The 25,391-nt window shown below is 41.7% G+C and overlaps 1 protein-coding gene across 4 annotated transcripts; it reads right to left on the reverse strand.

Annotated features, from left to right (window-relative positions):
- Positions 1 to 1,582: 1,582 nt before the first annotated feature.
- On the reverse strand, positions 1,583 to 22,303 carry LOC125897765 (unconventional myosin-Ic-like). 4 transcript variants are annotated; one of them, XM_049591136.1, is made up of 33 exons: positions 22,182 to 22,303; positions 17,358 to 17,608; positions 14,546 to 14,704; positions 14,341 to 14,456; positions 13,576 to 13,774; positions 13,277 to 13,357; positions 12,577 to 12,756; positions 12,378 to 12,476; positions 11,776 to 11,889; positions 11,611 to 11,682; positions 11,392 to 11,511; positions 11,208 to 11,290; positions 10,939 to 11,044; positions 10,756 to 10,836; positions 10,568 to 10,659; positions 9,990 to 10,084; positions 9,805 to 9,851; positions 9,573 to 9,653; positions 9,246 to 9,351; positions 7,169 to 7,286; positions 6,950 to 7,063; positions 6,701 to 6,777; positions 6,260 to 6,328; positions 5,302 to 5,386; positions 5,033 to 5,192; positions 4,531 to 4,614; positions 4,339 to 4,432; positions 4,188 to 4,243; positions 3,958 to 4,093; positions 2,327 to 2,397; positions 2,149 to 2,246; positions 1,947 to 2,046; positions 1,583 to 1,834 (listed from the first exon to the last, which is right to left on the reverse strand). In XM_049591136.1, exons 2-33 carry the CDS (start codon positions 17,373 to 17,375, stop codon positions 1,808 to 1,810), a joined length of 3,138 nt encoding a protein of 1,045 aa, XP_049447093.1. In that variant the 5' UTR covers positions 17,376 to 17,608; positions 22,182 to 22,303; the 3' UTR covers positions 1,583 to 1,807. The 4 variants fall into 4 exon arrangements, with proteins under 4 accessions (XP_049447093.1, XP_049447092.1, XP_049447094.1 ...); XM_049591135.1 differs by lacking the exon at positions 22,182 to 22,303 and adding an exon at positions 17,779 to 17,958; XM_049591137.1 differs by lacking the exon at positions 22,182 to 22,303 and having other exon boundaries at positions 12,583 to 12,756; positions 17,358 to 17,959.
- Positions 22,304 to 25,391: the final 3,088 nt, after the last annotated feature.

Below are 25,391 nucleotides of genomic sequence, written 5' to 3' on the forward strand. Positions count from 1 at the left end.
CTCCAGAGGAACAAATACAACAACTCCTTTCGTCTCACGAGGTCCACCAGAACCCGTGTCCAGCAGCTGCAGAGGAAATATGTGAGTGCTGACAACTGCTCCCTGCTCCCCTGACTGGCCAGCTTATCACTGTGAGCTCTGTACACAACCAGTGTTAGCTTCCCCTAACAACAACAACTCTTTACTTTGACAGAAGGAGCAGCAGTTGGGGAACAAGCACTTTGAGGACAGAAGTCGGCAGTTAAAGGACCTGCCGTTGCTTTCTACAGATTTCTACGGCTGGCTCAGTCTGACGGTTTGTATCTTATTGTTTCCTAACAGCTTGGTTGCTTTTCTGCAAAACACAGTCTCAAAGTTTTCTGAGAATTTCTTGCACTGTTTTTAGAATTTTTTTACCTTATGTGGTGAAAAAAAACGAAACCTCATGACACTGTCAGAGAGTCTGCTCTTGCAGAATGAAAAACTTGTAAAAATTTGAGCGGAATTCCCCTTTTTACAACTTCAAGCAAAGAGAGGGGGGTTGTGCAACATTTTGATTATGTAACCATGTGGCTGTCTCTCGTTGTGCGCTCAGGACTGGGAACGACTGCATGCTGCTTTCTGGGACATGCAAGCCTATTGGAATATGCTGGAGTGGAAGAGAAAACAGCTGGAGAAGGAGGAGAAAGAGCAGATGGTGGCGCGGGCGGTCGGCACAACTTTACCTCAGAGCATCAGGCACATTCAGCTGGACCTGAGGGACCTGATGAGCCAAGTCAGCAGTCAGGTACAACCACAGTCTTCTTCTTACTAAAATCCGCTCCCATTGTATCCCCCTTTGTAGCATACACATACTTTAGAGGAAGTGACACTGAGGTCTGATGAAAAGTACTTTTGCTTTCTACTCTAGATGAGTTACATGAGGAGCTCTTGGACGAAGCCAACCTCTCCTACGGCACCCATAAACCCACAGACCAGATCCAAAACAGTATGGGACAGCCGAGTGGAGGGTTACATCATTCTGAGGGATCTAGACCTTTACCTCACCAAGCTGGCAAGAGACTTCCTCCTCCTGGCTTCAAAAACACACTGATGACTCAACGCTGAACGCAGAACGCTGGCACCCTGACGACAACACAAACAGGCAAAAGGAAGAAAAGGCTGAAGTGATGATCAGCACCTAATTGGAATAAGAGTTGTCATCGGTGTTTTAGAGGCGTTGTCAACACTTTATACGGAGCTGTCACTTTAGCTAGTTGCATTTTTTACTCAGTGTTTTACAGTATATTTAAGGGCTTTCTTGGGTATTTCCCAGACTTTCTGTCTCACCTCTAACTGTAAGTTAGTAATAAGCTGCCCGAACAGAAAAGCACTTCCCAACATCCTGTTTTTCCCCCAACCCTCAGTCTATTGGACTTTCCAGAGTTATATTTACTATTTATTGACATATTTATTGACATGCTATTTATTTTAAAGTGGTTTATTTTATGTCTCTTACGATATAGAGGTACAGTGTTTTACATTTTTATGTTTTATATTTGACAGAGCGGAAATATATTTATGTATGACAATAAAGAGATGAAGCATTTGAAACGGTGGCGACTTCATGTTATGATTTTCTTATCTTTAAAAAAAGGTTCAGTCATTATTGTAACATTGAAGACATTCTTGTTATAATGAAGATGCCTATGAATAAAAAGGCATCTTCCTTCTGTTGTGTGTGCTTGTGTTATCATCCTGTCGGCTACAAACACTTAACTTCTGAGTGGCAATCCTCCAGTTAGCTAAAAGGATTACTGTTTGTCTGGTTGCTGTGTTTTTTGTTTCTTCACGTGGTGTTGATCCGAGGGGCAGTCTGCAGAGTGAAATCAGATTGAAAACAGTCAGCAGGCCGGAATATTTTTATGAAAAAAACCCTTTCCTCCCTGCAGGCTGCACACATGACATCAGAACAGCCACTGACTCACCACTAGCAGATGTCCTCGCTTGCCTTTTGCCACCTTCAGCTCAGAGCCCCGGACGAAATCAATGATTCCCTCCTTGCCTCGAGCCACAGCAAACCTGATGCTGCACGCCACACAGGAGGTGACAAACAGGAGACAGTATAGAAACATGAGAACTGCTGGGTTGGCAAAGATCACCACAGAGAAGCAGTAAAGGAGGCCCTACCTGCCCGGGCTGATGTTGACGTAGTTGACCTTGCTGGCCATCATGGCTAGTTTTGTCACCAGCTCAATCACATGGTTGCAGTGCAGCACAGCGTCGCCCTGAGAGACACACAGCTGGATTTAGAGTGGTTGCATGTTGCGCGCTAGTAAACAGTCGTGACTGTTGTGTCGGACTGTACCTTCTGCTTATTGTCCTCATTGGGCATGTGCAGAACAAACATCCCATCGCTGAGAGAGCTCACAGAGATGCCTGTTTAAAGAGAAAACTTTGCTTGGACCTCTTGAACCAAAGAACACAAGTGCAATGAAATCAGTAACATTTTAGCCACGTTCTTTTGTCCCCTTTTCCTGATTTGGTTTCATTACAAACGGTCCTCCTCTCAGTTAAAGGGAAATTTCGGTTTATTTCAACCTGTCTCCTATCGTCCTAAATTTGTTTCAAGTGACTAGTGACATAAAAATAATAGTTAGCATGTTAGCCGTTAGCCTAGATACAGCCGGGGCGCATAGTAGCGTCAGACCTGTTAAAACGTAAGTGAACGGACATATAGTCTCGCTCACCAGACCTTTCTCAAGAAAAGAAAGGTCTGGCTGGGCCGACTCTCACTTTAAGATTGGAGAAAAAAACGCCCCGGCTGCTTGTATTTCTTTCAACCAATCACAATCGTTCTGGGCGGTGCCACAGCAACGGTGCGCTTGCAAAAATATTGCCGGGGGGAAACAGGTTTTGGTGTAACACGCCCACAAAAATATCGCCTACAGGACGCGAACCATGGCAGAAAAATGGCTACATCCCCGCAAGATCAAACACTGCAAAAGTTAGTAAAGGACGTGTTGAAAACTGCAACTGGAGGTGGTAGGGCGGGACTTGAAATGAGAGGCTGATCTATGCAGTGAACTTCCGCCCACTCAGACTAAGGGGCAACCTTCAAGTGCAAAGTTAGTCCACTAAACAAGCTTTTTTTCCACAAAGACTGCCTCATATCGTTAGGATAAATGTCAGAGAACATGTAGAAAACGACATGTAAACGTGTTGTCTTACCTTACCGGTGTGCTGCCATGTTTGTTTACCATTTAGCTCTGCTTTCCAAATCTCAATCGCAAAAAAAAAATCATGTTCCTCTGCCTTCTTGTAGTGCTCCTAATGGCATTTGCATCAAAAACTGCTGTCAATCATGGCTCGTGAACTGCGGTCAAACTGTCAAACTCAGCAGTGCTTTCAGAAACATATTTTAGTGTACTGTTTAGCTGTAAATTGAGAATGTTTGTGACATGTTGAAGACTGCCAAAATGAAGCACCGTCATTTACAGCTGAACAGCTCACTTGAATCTTGATTCCTATTTGATCAACACTGCCTAGTTTGACAGTTTGACAGCAGTTCATGAGCAGCATATACCATGAGAGGCACAACAAGGAGGAGGAGGAACCTTGTTCTATTTCACAGACTATCTGTCTCATGTTGCACCGTGTGGATGACAGTTTCAGCAAATATGACAAAAAGTTGTTTTCATAAACGTTATCAACTGTAGCTTTATAAGTATCTCGCTCAGAGAAAGGGTGATAAGAAAGCCAGACACAAACACTACTTGGTTGCCATGGATATTTCTGCAGAAGTGCACTGATAACATACAGTAATTGAGGTGTTCTCACTGCTGAAGGTCAAAGAAAAAAGATGAATTGAAAACTATAACTGTAAAATCTCCTCCTTGGCAATGGCAACACACTGAAAATGAGCTTAGTGGTGATCACAGATTCAAGGACATTGCTTAATATCATGATATAACACCTCCACTCAGGGCTGGTTCTCACCTCTCAGAGCGTTGTAGTCAATCTTCTGTTTGATCTTGGTCCTGTCCACCAGCACGGCAAAGGTGTTAGTGAGGAGCAACTGGCGAGGGCGAGGCTTGAAACCCCTCCTGTCATACTTAATGACTGGAACGCCGTACTGAGAAGCATAAGGAGACGTGTTACTGTGAGGCAGCTGAAAAGTTACGCAGCACTTTAATTATCAATGCTTTGAGTAAAAAGCTTAAACCCACCTGCACTTTGTCATTGCCGAGGGTCTGGACGACTTTGAGATTGATTTGCTCACGCTCTGTGTAAGGCAGTTAGAAAGTCTCTGTTAAATGTTAATTCTTTTGTATGGTGTTAATGAGCACAGAGGCAATGAATGCATGTATCAACACATACCCAGCCTGGAGTCCAAAAACAGCCGTCCAACACTCTGAGGATAGCCGTCTTTCTGATCCTTGAAGATCTCACTGGCTACAACCTTCTGCATCATCTAGAAATAAAAATCAAGAAAGATGAAAAAATAGCAACATCTTTTATTTTTTTTTACTTTTAAAGCAAGTAAGGCCATGGCTTTTATAGGAAGTGTACCTGCTTCTTCCATTCAGGCTGGACCCTCCTGCAGTACTTGATCACCATGTTTCTCATGTGCAGCCGCCGCAGGTGCTCAGAGGCCTGTAAGGAATTGACAACGCATCATTAATATAAAATCAGTGACTCTGCAGATCCTTATTCACTTCTATACGGGAGCTGAGAAGGGATGTGCTTCTTTATGTAATTTTAAAGTTTAAATCAGTTGCTACAGTTGTCAATACACCATCTGTGCATGTTGGTAGAGCACTCCTGATCTCTGAGAAACATTATCAGTAGTTTAATAAGAGGGAATGACCTTGTCTCATTATTACGAGATAACAAAGCTAATTTTCCAGAGATAGCAAAATAATTATGTCATGATCTCCAGATAACGGCATTAAAGTAATAATTGGTAGCATGGCCTTTGTCAGCTTCCATACTTCTACAAGTACCTATTCAATCTGTCACGTGTATAAGAGATATAGTGATGTGAGCCAACAGACTGTCTGTGTGTTCGCACCTCAACGAGGGAGGGAGGAGGTGTCGGCCAGTTTTTGTCCAAAACACTCTTGGGCAGGTTGTTGCGCAGATTCTTGAGGAAGGAGTAGCGTACATGATCCAGGAAATACTCATTCTCAGGGCAGTATTCCTCATGGCGGTAGATGAAGCCCTTTATAAACCTGAAAAAAACAAGAACACAGACACAAGGAAGGGAATTAACTGTACATGCAACATGCTGTCGCAAAAACACATACAGAAACAAATCATAACAAAGTGTCAGTCAAGCACCTGCGTATTAAGTCGGCAGCCTGTCGACGCCTCTTAGCCCTCCTGCGTGCTTTCATCCCTCGCCACCCAGACTGGATCACAATCACTATACATACACATACATGCATGTTTATTAATATATTAACACCAAGACAATCTTTTTACTCAGTCAAAGAGAACATCCCAAAGTTAGTACAGCATAGGAAGTCAGCTAGGCCCAAACAGATTTGCTGCAAAGTGAAATTAAGAAAAATCTCCACAGAAAACACAAGCATGCACCCACCAACCGTATCACTGCGCAGAAGGAAGCGTGCATCTACTGCTAGCTAGTGTCGCACCACTGAGCTAGCTAATGTTACAGCGTAGCTGAGGAGGATGCCATTAATGTTTACATCTTGCGCTGTCATAAGCACGAGCCTCCTGTCCATGAGTGATATGGTTGGCGTGTGTAGTTCAGTAGAAAGGAAACAATTCCTGCATGAAACTGCTCACAACATGGCCTGTGGATTATCTTGAGTAAACAGGTCATGATTTCTAGAAAGAGACATTGCTGTCCAGGTTTTCTTTGGCACTCTGAGCACACATGCCATGTAGCTTCATCATATCCGAGAGAAGGCAGACATCTCTAGGGCAAATATCTCCAGCATTCAGCAACTCACACCAAAGCATTCTATATTGATAGATCACACTCCCGGTAAGCAGACAGATATGTATTTTCGATTTTGGGGAGAACTTTTAACAAGTGACATAGTGCCAATATGACAATGAAAGAAATCCAAACTCAGCATTTAGAGAAGTAATAATGAAAGTAAAACTCCATCTGAGAGTGACTCAAACTTAAACTTGTTTGGACAGCAAAATTTAAATACATCCAAATGATGAAAACATGTGAACCATAATAAAACACATTTATTTCTGTGAGCAGTCTGTTTTCAATTCCAGTTTAGGAGAGGTAGGAAACTGTGGGAGGTGCTCTGACCTGCACGTCTGATGCGCTGGTACTTGGCTCTCTCCCTGTAGCCTCTCCATGACGTCTGCAGGGCCAAAGCTGGAACACAACAAATAAAACAGAGTAAAGGTGGATTTATGCCTTTTTGTCGCGGTGTTGCTGGTAATGCTGATTCATAGTTGAGTGTAGGAGTTATCCCACTGATTAGATATGTTGAGCATTATGAGGCCATGTTGTGTAGTGATTATATATCCAGTGACTGAATGTGTTCTTTGTGATAGAGGGTGGTGAGTGCAGTGAGGAGATGGTACATGTTACAATCGAATATAACAGACATCACCTCTCTGACACCATAAACACATCACAGTTGTACTTCATAAAGGTTGTATTTTACCGAGAGTCATTATCTTTTATCTTTTTCGTTTCCATTCTGAAACCCCATTGTTTACAGTCCTTACCACTCTTTCTTACCTATGTCTGGCTTTTTTGCTTCTAATGCATCCTCAGTGTTGAAGAGAGTTTTGGGAAAACGGATGAAGATTTTTGACCTGCAGAGAGTAGACAAATAAATTAGTGCTAAACACTTACATCCACATTGCTTGCATGCATTTAGTCTGGGTGGCCCCATCATCTGTTGTACCTGTTAAGCTACTCACACATCATCATTACCAAACTCTCCTCCTGCACTTTACTCCCTATCTCCCTCCAACAGCACATTACCTGCCCAGTTTGTACTCCTCTGGTTTGTAGCCCAGATGGTTGACCAGTGTCGAGACACCATCTGCAAGTCTGCCATGCCAATTGGGCCACGTCTCAGGACACAGGGGCTTGTACCTAGGGCCATTTGTGCATAATTATAACAACAGTAGGCTGAAACATGAAATGAACAAAATGAGCAGTGACTGAGGCTGCAAGCCATTTGGAGAGAAGGTCAGTCACCTCTGCAGAAAGGCTTCGAAGCGACGTCGGTAGGCAAATCCAGCTCTCCTGACCCTCAGGTTTTCCATCAGGCCCAGGTACTTCACCTGGTGTCTGACCAGAACTTCATCAAACTTTCCTGCAGGGACACATCTCATTTACTGCGGACAGTAACACAGGTGTGCATGTATACATATACACGTTATACATGATTATATGCATATAGTAAGTTGAGATGAAGAAAACAAAGTCAAAGTCAAATTTATTTATAAAGCACATTTAAAAACAACCCAAGCTGACCAAAGTGCTGTACCTACAGTTACAAATGAATAAAAGAGATAAAAATGAAGTAAAATAATAAACAGAACAAAAACAGCAACCAACATAGATCAAGGCACAAATAAACACATAGGCAACATCAGGAGGACTCGAAAGCTTTAGTAAGGAGAAACGTTTTTAGCCTTGATTTAAAAGAGTCGCTGGAGGGGGCAAGTCTGACAGATGCTGTTCCAGAGTCTGGGGGCTGCGACCGCAAAGCCACGATCACCCCTGAGTTTAAAATAAGCGCGTGGAACAGTTACAAGTCCTAGGTTAGCTGACCTGAGGGGTCTGGAGGTGGAGCATGGGGTTAAAAGTTCTGTCATGTAGGAAGGGGCCACTCCATTCAGGGCTTTGTATGTGAATAAAAGAAGTTTAAAATCAATATGGTGCTCCACTGGCAGCCAGTAGAGAGAGGCTAGGACAGGGGTGATGTGGTCTCTCTCTCGGGTACCTGTCGAAAGTCTGGCTGCAGCGTTTACTGTACTACTTGTAAACGGGAGAGAGAGGACTGATTAATTCCAGTGCAAAGAGAGTTGCAGTAGTCCAAGCGGGTGGAAATGAAAGCATGGATGACTTTTCTAGGTCCTTGAAACTGAGGAATGGTTTGATTTTTGCGATGGTGCGAAGTTGGAAAAAACTGGCTTTGACTACTGAGTTGACCCGTTTATCAAACCAAGGTTTTTGACGCAAGGTTTGATAAGAGTGGACGGGTTGTCAAGACTGTTGGATATCATTTATTTATTTTAGCTTCATTTAGTTGAAGGAAGTTTACTGCCATCCAGGATTTTAATTCACTGATGCAGTTGAAGATGTTGGTGAGTTTGGATTGGTCAAACAACAGCCTTAATCTATTTCATATCTATTACAAGAGGGCTGACTTTCTTTCTACTTTCCCTTTTTTTTTTAAATGCTCTTAGTTATATTTTGGTTGTTTTCTTCATTTGTTGATACACAAACCAACACTTCCTCAGTCACTTTCACATTCAAATGCTTCAGTAAGCATAAATTCTTCCCTACCCGGCGAGATTTTTATTGGTAAGCACTTGCAGGAGTTGTGAAGTGTTAACAGCAGCAGTAACTTTACCCGGTTGAACGCGAGAGCTGCTGGTCTACCACTGCCTCAGTCAGTTAGCTTGTTTGTATCTTTGTGTGACTTTGGTGTTTTTAACAGTTATTTCAGATTCAAAGTCACCAAATAAAACAAACTACCGATCGAGGCAGTGGTGGACCGGCAGCTCACATGTTCACCGAGGTGAAGTAACTGTTTTTGTCAATGGAGTCTGGCGCTGAGGAGAGTGTAGCTAAGTTTCACTTTTATTTCAGCTGTCCGTCTGTGTGTTTGGGAGGCACTGAGCATACGGCTGGATAAATGACACTTGGATGACACTGCATGAGTTGTGCGGGAGTTTGTAAACAGATGTTTTGGTACAGTGTTACTGCTGTTTAACACGGACCCCTAAAGACTTCAATCCATCAAGAATTTTCTGTTTTTTGATTCTTTGCTTACCGTGGAGACGTGCGAGAAAAACAAGGTTTTCTTCACAAAATCAATGTAGCATGGGGTGAATATTCAACATACAAATGATCATTTCTGGGGGGAAGTGTTCCATTAAAGTGTTCAGTATGTCCTGACTGTGTTGCACTGTGTGGATATAAGACTTTTATTAACCATGTATTAACCGGCATTATAGCACAGGTATCACTATTTCAAAACCATCTCTTCTTTGACAATAACTGTGACACACAACAAATTCATATTACAAGATGTGAGGTGTACCTGGCTGCTTGGCGTCATTAGGTTTGATACAGCGCACGTAGGATGGCTCTTTAGACATGAGGATCTCCATGAGTTTGGTCAGGCTGTTTTTAAACTGAGTGGCGGCCTGAGGGACAGATGACACAACAACATGAAACTATGGGAAATTTGTGCATGTGTACGGGGTTTTTGAGAGAGAGACAGAGAGAGAAAGTGTCCACATGCTTCTTTACTATCACCATCTATAAAGCAGAGAAATACCTTTGATTTAAAACCACATCTTAATGTGACCAAAAAAAAAAAACAACTGAGAGAGAGACAGAGAGAGCGAGAGGGACTCATTCTCACCATCTCTGGGCGTTTCTGGTCTATCACTTCCTCCCTGCGGAAGCAGTGACTTAGGATCTGGTTGTCTGACTGGCACATGACCTAAACAGAGACCAAACCACACAACCACATGTCAACGGGGCACACCCCCCCTCTTCCTCTTCATTCAGGCAACGGCAAGAGCGAGCCACACATAGTTTTAATAGGTTGTGCTGTGGTGAGCCTCGACCTTGACCATTTTAATAGGCCTCACCTCTTTCAGGTTCCTGTTCAGCAAATCATTGTTCTTGTCGAGGAAACCTGAATGAGACAAACAAAAACACCACAGCTTGTCATTAAGGAATCAGCGGGTTGCGGGTCATGCTCTGAAATGAGCGAGGATTAAATGTATGAATGAAAATAGCCAACTGGTTCATCTCATGATAAATTACAACTTACCATTGACATTGTAGTTGACCTCTCCAGCGTAATGCAGCAGCCTGAACTCCTCCCTGCTCATTACCCTGCGAGTTTTTCCATTTGCCAACTTGTGACTAAAAGACATACACATACAAAGACGTGCAAATATACACAGACTTGCTGATATAAGAAGCTGTAGGTAGAAGAGTCTTACTGTAAACTCAGAATAACGTTTGATACAAGACCATGGGCGGATTATGAGACACATATGTACATAGGAGATGGGGTAGGGCCGTCTCTTTATAGTTTCTATGAATATTTTTGTCGTTCTGTGCCTCAATGTGGTCATTTTGAGTCTTTATTGTCGTTTTGTGTTTCTCCTTGTGGTTGTTTTGTGTCGTTTTGTAGTTGTTTGTGTCTCTCTGGGGTAATTTTATGCCTTTTTTGGTCATTTTGTGTCGCTTTGTGGTTGTTTTGCACATTTTTATAGATATTTTGTGTCTCTTTGCAGTTTCTATGCATCTCTTTCTGGTCATTCTGAGTCTCATTCTGGTCTGTATGTGTTCATTTTAGTGACATAGGCCCGTTCAGAAATCCATGTACAAGACAAAGCTTACGTGACAAAATGGGGATGGCCGCCCAGTGTGTCTTCCAGCTTCTCTAAAAAGGAGATATCGCAGGTCTCTCCAGGTCTCAGACACTCCTCATCCTGAAAGAACAGTCGCACATGTCTAACTTTACCTACAGTGACAGAGGGTAACACCATCTACAGATACAAAAATAAACTGGGAGCTGTTATGCGCACCAGAATGGAGATGATGCCTTTGTGCTTCTCCTCTATCAGGTCACAAATGATCTTGTTGTCGAAGTACTGCACCGTCTCCCACTGACATTAGAGGGCAACATTTGGAGGAGAACAGTGTCGTGTTAGCATTTATAAATATATCAAACTTATTTGTTTTGAGCACCAAAACAACAATTGACTCACTGCAATTCCCTCTGTCTCATACTCCTCCTGCTCCGATCTCAGGGTGAGCTCGATAAACAGCTGCTGGAGCTTCTCGTTGCAATAGTTGATGCAGAACTGCTCAAAACTGCAGGCAGAAATTTTAGGGGACATCGGGTTAACTGTATGCCAGAGCTATGTCCAACAGCTATGTGCATTACAGACAACTACTGCCGAAGAATTTGGTTTCCAGAAAATGAGAAGCAGGTTAAAAAGTGGCAAAAAAAAGAGGAAATGAATATCACTTATACCTGTTGTGCTGCAGGACCTCGAAGCCATAGATGTCAAGAAGCCCTATCACTGAGCAGCCCTTACCACTGTGGTAGATTTCCTCCTGTAACATATAAAATACACAGCATGCAGTCATGGGTAAAACACAACAACAGCCCAACAACATGACGATGGACTTGCCACTGTTCAGAACTGTTACTGCACCCTCAGAGCCAGCGACTGGTTGATCTTCTCCACCAACCAGGTGAAGGTGCGACCATACACGGCCTTGGCTAAGGCATCTCGTGCAGACACTGCCTGCTCAAAATTCAGCGGGCTGATCATCTGTGATGCACAAACACAAGCACGACACAAAATTATAAAATCACACGACACACACCAAGCATGTACAAACAGGAGGAACAAGGACAAAATGAGCGTCACCTCTTCTCCTTTGGCTGTGAGTTTCTTGTGAGTGAGTGCCTCCCTGAGGGCTGAGCCATCAACACCCAGCAGCTGGAAGACAACACATCTGTTCATACACTATGCATTTTTGTGAGTGTTTATGCATATTTGAACATCCAATAATACCAATGGGACTGATCTGACCTTCGCAAGATTTGGTATCTGAGTCTCTGTGGTGATATAAGTTTCTCCTTCCTCCCCTTCGCCAAACTGAGTGTTTCCCAGATGGAGAACACTGGCGATGATATTCAGCAATTTCTGAGGTCAGACACAGGAAGACAGTCAACAACAAGCTCGCAGATGTCTGTTTTTTAAATAAAACACAATACACGTTTAGAGCCAGAGAGCTTGAAAACAAAATAGCCCTCATATTTAAATGGTGACCACACATACACGAGGAAGCAGGGCCATGTAAACATTGCAGGATTCAAAACTTTAAAATTGTTTAATAAGTAAAAATGGCTAAGTTATAAGGATATAAAATGTTCGGGGGTGAAAAACAATTAATGCAAAACACAAAAATACCGATTTGTCACTATTAAAGCTGCACAGGGTCCTGTGGTTTAAACTCATAACTCTAGTTTTGGATTCATGTCTCTTTCCTGAATGTGTTTATTATAATAAGATATGTGATGTTTGGCCAGTGTAAAAAATGATGGATAAAAACAGATACATTTATGGTGGAAAATAATAAAGAAAAGTACATTTATTCAGTTCATTCTTTCAATGCTGTGATTGTTACAGACCTGCACTTCCTCCTCAGTGAAGCCGATCACAGACAGGGCCTTCATCACAACTTTCCAATTATTCTTGTCACTGACGGTGCTGAGTCTGGGACAGTTGCCCTTAACAAGATAATCAAACATCACACCACAGCTGATGGTATAATGGCATAGACCTCAGTTTGGAAGCAAATAAGTCATCAAATGTCTGCACCACACACACCTTTACCAGATAGTCGTAGCTCTGCGGGTTTCTTTCCAGGTCCAGTGTGGTCAGCAGGTCGTCGTCCCCTCCATCCAGAAGCTGATAGAAGATGTGGAAGTTCCTCTCACCATGGTTCTGATGCACCACACGGGATTTCTCTAGCAGGTAGTTCAGGATGTGGCCGCCCACTGGTGCCCCCTGGGAGGAGTTAGAGAAAAACAGCAGCTGTGAAAAGCAGGTTTAGCACCCTGGAAGTTTGAACGTCTTCTATCAATGATGTAAGTGCTGTTATCAGTGTGGTGTAAGATTAGTAAAGGGAATTAACGAGTCACATGTAACAGAGTTATGTAATGTGATTACACAAGCATTGTAATTTGAATTAGTTACGGTTAGTGAGAAAAAATATGTAATTCAATTACAGTTACGAAACAAAATAACGATGATTACAAAAGGGTTCAATCTGACTATCTTTTTGGTCAGAAACCTTATATATAGAATAAAACATTCATTCTGTTGCTCTGTATCTCCTCTTTTCAGGTTTACTGCCCAGTTTAAAATATTTGTCACTTGTTACTTTGATGACGCAGTTAAAATAGTTACATTACTTATTACACTTTAACAGGTAACTAGTGATCTGTAACCTGTTACATTTCAAAAGTAACCTTCCCAACACAGTGTAAGAGCATAAGAGTGTGAAGGCAACAGAGGGAGTGTTTACCTTAAAGTCAAACTGGACATCCATGTATTTCCCAAAGCGGCTGGAATTGTCATTCCTAAATGTTTTGGCATTGCCAAATGCCTGCACACAGCAAAAGGGTCAGGAAATTAGAGGGAGGAAGTGAAATTAAGAGCAACAATAGAATAGCAAACAATCAGGAAAAAGCATTCACAACTATTTACAAATAATATAAGTGCAAAGGTCATTCAGATTTGTCAGGTCAGACATATGAAACCATTTATTATGTGAGACAGCTTTTAACTGTGACAGTCGCCATTAAGTTTGAACAGTTTAAATACCTCCAGAACAGGGTTAGACTGCAGCAGGCATTCACCCAGGGTGGCCATGTGATCACTAGTGGGGCACGTGACTGCATAGTACAGGAGGATCTTCTTGGATGCCTCTGTTTTACCCGCTCCACTCTCACCCGATATCAGAATGCACTGGTCCTTCCTCTCAGTCCGCATCGCCCGGTAAGTGTTGTCTGACACGGCGTAGCTGAGGGAGAACACAAAAGCAGCTTCAGCTCCGAGTCAACATACGGCAGAAACATAACACAAACATTTCAGTCAAATGAATGCAATACTGTAAAGTCTGTCATTCACATGCTTGCAGCCTGTCACCATCCACAAAGCTGGTACAAAATCTAAATCAACATGTCTTCTCAGTATCGTCCAACATCATATCATATCATCTCTGCTCCACTCTCAAAACCATCAAAGTAGAGTGGTGACAGTCAGACTGCAGTTGAAAATGCAGAGTAAATAGTTGGCAGTTCTGTCTGATATCAGGCGACTGAAGTTATGCACTGTACTGTTATGTAATACATTTATTTAGCTCTATAAAGCCTGTGTGGAGGTTTCAGTTTTGGAGCATATAATTCATACATGCCTGGAATATCACTGAATGACTCATGCATGCCTCAATAAATCCTGTTTAATCACAGAATATCAATTAAGTGATGCATGATTCTCAGCATGGCATGTGATTATTAGCTGGGCAGCTGACAGCAGAGGACAGTGGAGGAGTTTGGTAAATAAATGGCTGTGGATGAAGTGACTCACATGTGAGGCGATATCTCATAGAAGCTGACCCCTCTGTAGCGTTCCATCTGCTGCTTGGAGTAAATCTCCAGATCTTTGTAAGGGTTCACCGACACCAACACTGAGCCAATGTATGTCTGAGCCAAAACATTAGAACACGTTCAAATATGTTTCATCACAACAACTGAAATGTTTTGTAACACACAAAGAAAATTGGCTTTATTACGTAGATGAGGTTTTCCCCGAAGCGTCTCCGTAGGTTCTCTATGAAGGCTGCCTCACTGTTGTAGTTTTCCAGCAGGACAAAGTCCTGCACCCCGACCCTGTCTCGGGCGGTCAGTGCACTCTCCATCACCAGGCGCACTCTTCCTTCAATATCCACCTCCTACAGGAAGAGATGAGGAGGAACATTAGGTACAGCAATGAAGAAACAGGCACAGTTCAGTCTGGTTTTTACTGATGAACTTCCAATAGATGTAACTGCACGCTATTGACCAGCAGGGGGCACAACAGGCCTAATCCCATTTCATCTAATTCATGACACATTCACCTAGTTATGAAAGAATTAACATCTGGTGCTCAGTATTACAATAATTGCCACATAATTATATTACAAGACAGAATCGAAGCATGAAGGGAGACATCTTTCAAAAATATCAGTTCAAATGTCTCAGGACTCAGTGACCACATCACCAAAACAATCTGTAAACACACAAGTAAGAGCAGTTCCGCCGAGCTTTGCCAAGATTAAACAATGAAGACATTTAAGGAATCCAAATGATAAACAGACAGGAGAGACTCCTCTGTTATGCCAAAGGGAGATAGTGTATTATGATGTATGTACAGTACACACAGCTCTATATCACGAGAAGAGATTTAAGCAATGCCACAAGGAAGTGTGTGTACATGTCAACCCCACTGTGATGGCAAACATCGTAGTGCAGACAGGAAATAATTACCAGTCGGCTGAGTGAAATCCTAAAATACGCCCTGAGGTGAGATATGACACGCACAACCACATGCACGGTCATATGAACTTACGAAGAGATAAAACTGTCAGTAGGCAGTACTTACCGATGATAAATATCCAGACACACAATTCAGTGTGTAATCAATGCACTACACCCCATCCAAACCAGCTGCACTCTATCGTCAGTATCAAAGATACATTTATGAGAGAAGCCCTGCCGTTTTCCTTTACACATTCATAAAAAAACAACAAGCAGAAAGTGGAACAAAGGGGCTAGACTTCCACAGGACTTCTGTTTTTCTTGAATGCAAGAGCCTCTCAAGGGTCTCATTTGGCGGGTTAATGCCGGTAAAAGGTCATTATCTCTGTGCACTGTGTGCAGGAAAGTCCTTTAAAAAAACAAGAGGACAACAGTGGACGATAGCCAAGAAACGAGAGCAAAGGAAAGTCAGTGGACATTTCCCACTGCAGCCCCTCCTCTCTGCTTCACCTTGGAGTATTGTTCTCCCCCTCCTGCAGGTGGGCTTCCTACAGATAGTAATTACAGTTCACAGTCAGATTTTCCAAAGGATACAACTAGAGGAATGTTAGGGTCAAGTTTAGGGCAGGCGTTCAGTGGATTCCATTAAATGCTTTTATGTGTCAGCAGCTGTGCATGTTTTTATATCAAACAGTGAGGATGTGTGTTTTTGCATACATGGTTAATAAGTAATTTGTATTAATGACACCTAAAAAGCAAAAGTGGAATAATTAGCAGTGACTAAACATGATCCTCACACAGCTTTAGGTGTGGAGGATGATATGAAGGTGCAGTGATTCTTTGACCGTTTATCAATTTGCACTTTATATATTGAGGCACTGCAGATGAACTTGAACTGCAAAAGAATATGAACTTACTTTAGTTTAGCTTTCATCAGTGCATGTGGTTGCAGCTTACTGCATATAACGGCACATAGCACATTATTATGCAAAGTAGAAAACACCTCCATGGTATGATGCTGAGCAGCACTACCTGACTCTGAACTGTAACAGACTCCTTTGGTGTGAACATTTCATTCCACATTCCTCAGATCTTGTACCTTTTATGATCATCTGTGATGTTTTTAAGATGTACAGTGGCTGCTGTGCTGGCAGTGTCTCTGCAGTGTCCACCTTTCCAAACATTAACATTAACATCCAGATCTGAGTAATAATCTTGTTATGCTCGCTTGTTTTTTATGACTCAAAAACACAGCAAACATTGTTTTCAAGTTTCCATCCCTCAGCAGTCACGAGCATATACTTTTTTTACTTTTAACCCAGGGATTTTATCATGTGGAACAAATTCAAGTTTAATGATGAGAAGCCTCATCCAAAACATTTCTATCTCTAAGTTTGTGGTAGAGGAAACTTTGGCTCAGATTTCCTCATGGCTACAGATCCAGGATGGAGATGTAACCAGAATACAATGTAATCCAATTTTGTTGTCAGTGAACTGACCTGAGGCTCGGTTGTTCAGCAGTGAGAATCTGAACTGGCTGCCGGCAGTGCTTGAGTGCTTTATGGGACTTTGACTCTGAGTATCAGGGAGCTTTGGTGAAATCTGCAGGTTTGTAGGTGCAGCAGCAGTGACAGCCAGTGAAGAGGATAACCTAACAGTGGGACTTGGCTCCAGGCCCCATGACTAAGCTCTGCTGGGCCGACTACATTCGGATTGTCTTCCTTATAAGGCCTGCCCCACCACTCTGTCCCAAGGCAAGCTGCTTTGGTACCACAGCTGGCTCTCTACCACTGATGGGCCAGTAATGGACATGGTGGAAAAATACCAAGTTTATACTCTTTGGCCTGCTTGGGTTAAAGCTTATACAAAAACCAAAATACACACTGACTCATGCATGGGCAAAAAAAATCTCTAAGTGACTCATTGTTCTGTTTTGCTTCCCTCCTCAATAGAGAGATGGTGAATTGGTGGAGCGGAGCGGATCTTGTGTTGTGTGAGCACAGATAATGCACGCACATAAAATCCAGACACTTTGCAGCACTAAACATGAAAACACAACAAGGAGCATCATGGTAGTCCGGATCTTACCCTGCCTTGGTACCTCATCCTGCCCTGTTGTTGTTGGAAGAAGGCTGAATTGGTGGTTCCCCCCCCCAGGCTGGCGCTCCTCCTCCCGTGTCAGACCGACTCCTCAACTGTAACGTTTCATCCACCTTTGCCCATGGGCGACAGAATTCAGTAACTTTTCTTCTTCTCTCTTCCACACGTCCGTTACTTTCTCACTTTCTCTCAGCTGTAGTCTCCTTCTCCACGTCTTTCCTCCTCCTCGTCTGGCTCCCCTGTGAGGACAGAGCATATGCACTCAAGCCCAAAACACAAACAGCTCCTCTTGTTTATACCTTCAATTCATCTTCCCTTTGACAGGTCAGGCAAATGTCCGCCTCTCTGTAAGTCCCTCTCCTTCCCTCTGAACTATCCTGCATGAAACAAGGGCAGGAACTCCACTCACACGTCACACAACTGGACAAAAAAAAGTCAAGGGAAAGTAAGCCGTTGGGAAGAGCCAGAGAAACAGAGAGCCGAGAGGGTTTGGAAAAAGTTGCTAAGAGCCCCAAACTACAAACATGTAATCACTGTGCAGCTATATAAAAAGGGAAAAAAACAGAAATCACATGATGAGATCTCAGTGCATTCTTTCTTTCCTTCCCTCCCTGTTTAGTTTGCTCCCTCCCTTTTCTCCCACAAGCTGAGACAGATTCACATGGGATGTGAGTTATGGAAGTGTTTCGCCAATAAGACCGCCTGTCTCCTCGTGGCTGCCTTCCACTGTTGATGAAAGAACTTTCACCATCATCATAATATCACTGCAGATATTTGAAAGTCTGTTATTAATATGATTTAAGTGTGCGCTGTCATATTCCCCAACTTGTTAGTTTCCCAGGCAACATTCACAATGCAACAAGTTAATAATAATTTTACAAAAAACCTGGTGACTGCATGAACCATCAGATTCCTCCCTTCTCTCCTTCCCTCCTGCTGGGAGCATTTTTGGGGAGTGCAATCAAGGCCACTTTGTCTCTGTGACAGAGCAGCGCCCTCGTCTGGTTTCCCTCCTCTTGTGTTTGCTCTCACCCCATTTTCCCTCACTCTGTCTCCACGCCTCACTCTCTTTCCTTTGCCAGCATCATCAAATATCCAACGCTGAGGAATCTGAATAATGTTACCCAGATGGAGGGAGCCTCTCGCTCTTTTTCTCAATCTCTGGTTGTCACAATAAGTCTGAAAGCGAGGGGGGGGTGGGACATCCACGCTGCCTCCTCCCCACCACTCACAATATATGCAGTGTACCCAACTAGGTAAGAATTGACTTTGCAGCATTCATTAAACTATTTAAAAGATCTTGTGCCAAACAGTCAAACAGTGTCATTTAAAACCTTATTTTGGTGCCCTGCCTCTAATACTATATATGGAAAGCAGTCCTGTGAGGTCTTCCCTACTCAAGTCAAGACAAGTCAATTTTATTTATATAGCTCAATGCTACAAATCACAAATTTGCCACAAGGGACTTCACTTTATGTTCCCTCAGTTGAACTTTTCAAATTTTCTCTCATAACTTTTCTATCTGAAAACGTAGCCTCCATGCCTGCTGAGTTTACTCAGTTACCTCATTGCATTCGTCCACAATTGTTCGTGTTCTATTCACACCAGCATCACCAGCAATTTCTATAGAGCGCAAATATCAAAAGAAACTTGCAGAATGATGTGACAGTTGATCATTTAGTTGGCACAGAAAAGTTGACTATGGCAGAATGGTAGGTATTGTTGTGTTTCCCTATCAAAGCCACACACTGCTCTGAGGAAATATTCTGGACAAGGAGTTAGGTGGTCTGTATACATCAGGATACACTGAATGTTTGGCTCCAAGTGCTTCTGAAGTCAATATTTGTAAATTGATGCAGGCTAAACAAGAATGCCTATTGTTGGGAGAATTTGAAATGTGAGTACAGTACGTTGAATAAAAGTTTATAGAACACCATGCGTCCATGCCTGGCCACCAGGTGCTCACTTGTGAGCTCCACTTTCACGCTGAGCTTCAGGCGCAGGCCCTGGTTTGCTTCACCTGAGTGTCATATGTCAAATTGGTCTTATCTTTATCCTGGACTTTGTCTTGGAACAAATTTTGCAAGGAATACTGCCTGCAACAGCTCAGCTCCCAGGCTCACATGGACAAAAGCATGCTGAACATGGAACAAGCAGCCTGCCTGTTATGAGACATTGATAAGGACTGTCGGCAGGTTCCCTGTTTGTCATGTAGTACATATTAACTTGCTCCCACTTGTGGTAAATAGTAAGTTGCTCGAAGCTAAATAGTAGCCTGCTCCCACTTGAGAGGACTTGTATAAAGAATGTATATGATGTAAAGCATGTTGTGGGTTCTAGGTGTCACCCCTGAACACCCCAGTGATAAGAAACGGTGAAAAGAACAATTATCTCAAAAGGCTACTCCACCACCGTTGGGTGAAGACCACAGGAAGCAGCCGTAATTTACTGAGAACACTGCAATTGTCTAAAATGTAACCACTAAATAAATAAATAGTAAAACATAATAATGAAATACCCGACACATCTGTTCCTCTGATAGGTGACAAATTTAAGGTTGGACATGTTTGGATACCTTGGAGTCATGAGAAAAATCAACTTGAAGATGTCTGAGGTCAAAACTATGCACAGGCGTCTCAGACAGAATGTATGACAGATAGATTGCTGGCAGCATTTTTTGACTTACTTCTGAAGGGCATCCAAGACATAGCATATGTAACCACATGCATGCGGAAAACATGAGGGTTCTCTGCTAACGCATCTGGTTTGTCTACTCTGCAGACATAGCAGCATCTGGCACAACCTTACTGCCAACGAAGTCAAAAAGATACTAAAGTCAACCAGAAAGAAACTTCACCTCCACTGTAGCATGCACCTCCACCACCTGAGTGTGTGATGCGTCATTTTCCAGCTAAGTTTTTTTCAGTGTGTGTTCCTATCTTTGTTTAGCAGTTCCTGTAAGAAGGATTTCCTTCCTAGCTGTTTCCTGACGTTCAGGGTCTTCCTTCATGACAGTCTCAGTTCGGATGTGAACTACATTTTTCTCATTTTTAGTTCTATCTCCTGCATGTCTACATGTAGTGGCTTTAAATGGTTTCCTTTCTTAATAAAACGAAGAGAACCCACCGTGCTGTGTATGATAAACTGGAGTCCAACACATGTCAAAAGTAACTGCTGGTAAAATATGGATGGTAGGTCTAAGCTGATTGATTTAAACCAACTTCCTCTCAGGCGTACACCCACTTACTAACCACCACACTGTCATGCACGTCTGTCAAACTCAGTCCCAAAGCACTCTAATAAATATCTTTTTTACTATTTCAACCCTATGCCTGACTTCAATTTCAGATAATTTCATTAACAACTCAAAAAGTAATTCTGAACATCTGACATATTATGGAGCAAATCCAAAGTATCCTGGCATAACCCTCCTGCCTGTGTGTGCAGTGTCTGAGTCTGAGGTATAATAATCGTTTTCCTCATTTTGTATTTAAATTGCTCAGGTTTTCCGATTCAATGTAACAATGAATCACAGAGGAATGATGACTTACAGGGCGGGGTGGAAAATGGGTTGTTTCTCTGTTCACCTCCTCTCTCTCTCTGTCTCTCTCTCTCACACACATACACATAGAGAACGTCTGTGAATAAATGAGACCGTGGGTATCATACATAATCTTAAGCGCATATCTTGCTCATTTAAATCTCACCACGCTAACTGTAACATCATTAAGTTTCTCTCTTTCTTCTTTCCTTCCTATCTTTGACGTGCTATGTAGCCTCATTCATGCTTCAGTCAGTTTCAGTTTTTATCAGTTATGATAAAAACTAAAAAAATACTGGGGTTACCTACCCTGTAACTTTCTTAACAGTTTGTTATGGTCTTGGTAGAGACACCTTTTGTCACCTACTGTCCATCTGCGCTGAGCTCCCTCAGCACCCATCTGCTGTCCCTTTCACCCCGTTCTCACCTCCACTGCCTCTCATCATCCCCCAGATCCCTGTTACACCACAAGGGCTACTAAACTGATGAAGGTGTAAAACAAAACCCCATGAATCAACAAGCTGTTGAAAGACATATGTGTATTTTTAGCAGGACTTTAGAAGCAAAAACACAAAAGGAACAGCTTTCTACTGGGGATGTACTAATCTGTTTTCTCTTTATAATAATAAACACAGTCAGTGCGAGGATGAGGTCAGGTCAGTAATGTAACTTCCCTTGCACGATCACTGGGACAATAACAAGCATGAGCTTATCACTCCATCAGCTCCTCTTGAGATCCAAATTATAGGAAGGCTTATGGCTCTGCCTAGTGGTGGCAATATCAATTACACTGAACTGGCTCCTGTGCCTGTATTTTTGTGAAAGGGATGGATTGCAATTACATTTGGCTCCCAGAAGATGAATCCTAATGAGTCTGATGACTGCTCGACTGTTTATCTTGCACCACAAACAGATGGAAAATTTCTATTGCCTAACACTTCAGTGTATAACTTGATCATTCTTAATAAGAAATGTCAGAACTGATATCTGCATGCTGTATTTTCCTCATAATTGACTAGTATTTTTTTTTTTACAGTGACTGTACTTTTATTTAAGAAATGCATCTCAGAATTTGTTCCACTGCTGTCTAGCAAAACACTTTCAAAAATTAAACTCAAATACTGTACAAGTATGAAAGGAAAACTGTAGGCTATGCATCTTGCACATCCCAAAAATACATACACACACAGTACATACAAATATAATGCACACACGCAGCTATGATATGCCATGAACACACAGGCCTACAAACCATATAAAAATATACCTACCTTAATGATCAGAGTGCATGAACAGCCTCACTGAAGCTGAACGATGCACACTTTCTCCCATATCCTCCTCCAGCAGCAGTCTGGCGGATGCCACTAAGGTTACTTGCAGCACTGCCAGACTGACCCTCTCCTCCCAGCAGCTGAGACGAAATGCACTCCCACTCGGAACCACTGAGTCCAGACGGATAAAGTTACAACACAGCGGAAGAGCTTGAAACGCTCACAGAAAGTTAAAAACGATGTCCGCATTAAACCTTCACTGAGAGGTGACAGAACATTTCAGGTAGTTCATAGCCCGTGAATCCGCTAGGAGGCGGCAACGCTAAAGTTAATCATCAAAGTAATCAGATATGATGCTGATGATGAGTGATGCCAGCCACTGAAGATGGAGCAGCTCAATGGCATCGTTAATATAGGCTACCATATTGTGACCTTATACAGGCCAGGGTATGAGTATAATAAACTTAGTGTGGGTTCCTTCACTGCATCTGGCTGCCTGGATGTTTTGGAGTAGCTTTGAGCCTTGTACAGTCTGATTTCCATAGTCTAGACAAGAGTGCTTAGCGTAACTGAAATAAGTTTACAAGGACTTAATCAGTTTTTATTTATATGATATCATGTAATTATATATATCCCCTTGTAACCCTTAAAATTTTGTTATGATTTATGCATTTTTATCATTCAAAATTAAAGATCGCTATTGCTAACCTACAGGACTGGGTATGTGACATCAGTTAGCCACAAAGTTGCTAACGTTTCTCACCCCTTTAAGTTAACGCTAACCGCTAATTCAGAGTTTAACATTAAATATTATCTTTTTCGGCAATTAACATTAACTCAGTCAATTTACTTAATTAAATTTCAAGGTGTGACGTTGTAGAAACGTTACAACACACACTAACTTAGTTATAACTTTACTGCAAACCAACAAGTAGGCAACCTAACGTTAGCTAGCTTAACGTTACTATAACACAACGCTAACGGTCAAGTCACATAATAGACTTAGCATGGGTTCCTTCACTAGCCTACATCTGGCTGTCTGGATGTTTTGGAGTATTATTTCTATTTAAGTTATTTTTCTATTTTTGCTTTGAACCTTTGATGCAGTCTCATTTCCCTGATCTAGACAAAAGTGTTTAGCATAACTGAAATAAGTTTACAAGGACTTAATCAGTTTTTTATATGATATCATGTAATTATATATATCCCCTTGTAGCCCTTAAAATTTTGTTATGATTTATGCATTTTTATCATTCAAAATTAAAGATAGCTATTAGGACTGGGTATGTGACATCAGTAGTTAGCCAAAAAGTTGCTAACGTTTCTCCCCTTAAGTTAACGCTAACCGCTAATTCACAGTTTAACTTTAAATATCATATTTTTCGACAATTAACATTAACTCAGTCAATTTACTTAATTAAATTTCAAGGTGTGACATTGTAGAAACGTTACAAAACCACACACTAGCTTAGTTATAACGTTACTGCAAACTAACAAGTAGGCAACCTAACGTCAGCTAGCTTAACGTTACTTATGACGTTATAACACTTACCCTTATAATGCTAACGGTCAAGTCACATATTAGACTTAGCGTGGGTTCCTTCACTAGCCTACATCTGGCTGTCTGGATGTTTTCGAGTATTATTTCTATTTAAGTTATTTTTCTTTTTTTGCTTTGAACTTTTGTAACGTTACAGTCTTATTTCCCTGATCTAGACAAGAGTGTTTAACGTAACTGAAATAAGTTTACAAGGACTTAATCAGTTTTTATTTATATGATACCATGTAATTATATATATCCCCTTGTAGCCCTTAAAATTTTGTTATGATTTATGCATTTTCACCATTCAAAATTAAAGATAGCTATTGCTAACCTACAGGACTGAGTGTGTGATGTCAGTAGTTAGCCAAAAAGTTGCTAACGTTTCTCCCCTTAAGTTAACGCTAACTACTAATTCAGAGTTTAACTTTAAATATATTTTTTGACAATTAACATTAGCTCAGTCGATTTACTTAATTAAATTTTAAGGTGTGACGCTGTAGAAACATTACAAAATCACACACTAGCTTAGTTATAACGTTACTGAAAAATAAAAAGCAGGCAACCTAACGTCAGCTAGCTTAACATTACTTAGGACATTGTAACACTTGCCCCTATAGCGCTAACGGTACAAGCTGAGATGGGCATAAATACATCAAAATGTATTTTAATACAAAATACGAAATACCCCTCAAATAAATGAATCAAATAAAAAACATGTATTTTGCATTTTCAAATACAGAAAATACTTTTTCTTTTTCTTTTTATCAGCAACCTGCAGCTCTATAGGTCACTCGGTTGGTCGGTTGGTTGGTCAGTCCACAAAACTTTTTGTGAATAATTCAAAAAGTCCTTGACCAAGACTGCTCAAAATTTACATGCTGCAATTAGAGACCATGAGTAACTATACCAGAAAGAATGCCCACAGTTCATCCATAGGTGGCGCTATACTAACAGATTCAAATCTTTTTGTGAATAACTCAAAAAGTCCTTGACCAAAAATGCTCAAAATGTACATGCTGCAATTAGAGACCATGAGTAACTATGCCAGAAAGAGCAATTATGATAATGGCGTGATAGTAGCAAATTTTGTCGCAGCTATTGACAATTTGTGCTTGTTTTCTCACAGTTTGGTGTAGCAGAGTATTCAGATACAAACAAGCTTTGGTGAACCCCACAAAAAGGCAGAATAGTCACAGAACTAAGTGTCACTAAGCAAAGCCATTAAAAGACAACAACTTGATTAGGTATATACAGTACAGGCCAAAAGTTTGGACACACCTTCTCATTCAATGCGTTTTCTTTATTTTCATGACTATTTACATTGTAGATTCTCACTGAAGGCATCAAAACTATGAATGAACACATGTGGAGTTATGTACTTAACAAAAAAAGGTGAAATAACTGAAAACATGTTTTATATTCTAGTTTCTTCAAAATAGCCACCCTTTGCTCTGATTACTGCTTTGCACACTCTTGGCATTCTCTCCATGAGCTTCAAGAGGTAGTCACCTGAAATGGTTTCCACTTCACAGGTGTGCCTTATCAGGGTTAATTAGTGGAATTTCTTGCTTTATCAATGGGGTTGGGACCATCAGTTGTGTTGTGCAGAAGTCAGGTTAATACACAGCCGACAGCCCTATTGGACAACTGTTAAAATTCATATTATG

Source organism: Epinephelus fuscoguttatus, linkage group LG12 (assembly GCF_011397635.1).
Source record: "Epinephelus fuscoguttatus linkage group LG12, E.fuscoguttatus.final_Chr_v1".
In the NCBI taxonomy this organism is placed as follows: domain Eukaryota; kingdom Metazoa; phylum Chordata; class Actinopteri; order Perciformes; family Serranidae; genus Epinephelus; species Epinephelus fuscoguttatus.

Coding starts and splice junctions, on each gene's coding strand:
- LOC125897765 (XM_049591136.1), bottom strand. Junction 13,775..14,340: donor TATGAGATATCGCCTCACAT/GTGAGTCACTTC, acceptor GTTCTCCCTCAG/CTACGCCGTGTCAGACAACA. Junction 10,660..10,755: donor AAGGCATCATCTCCATTCTG/GTGCGCATAACA, acceptor CTGTTCTTTCAG/GATGAGGAGTGTCTGAGACC.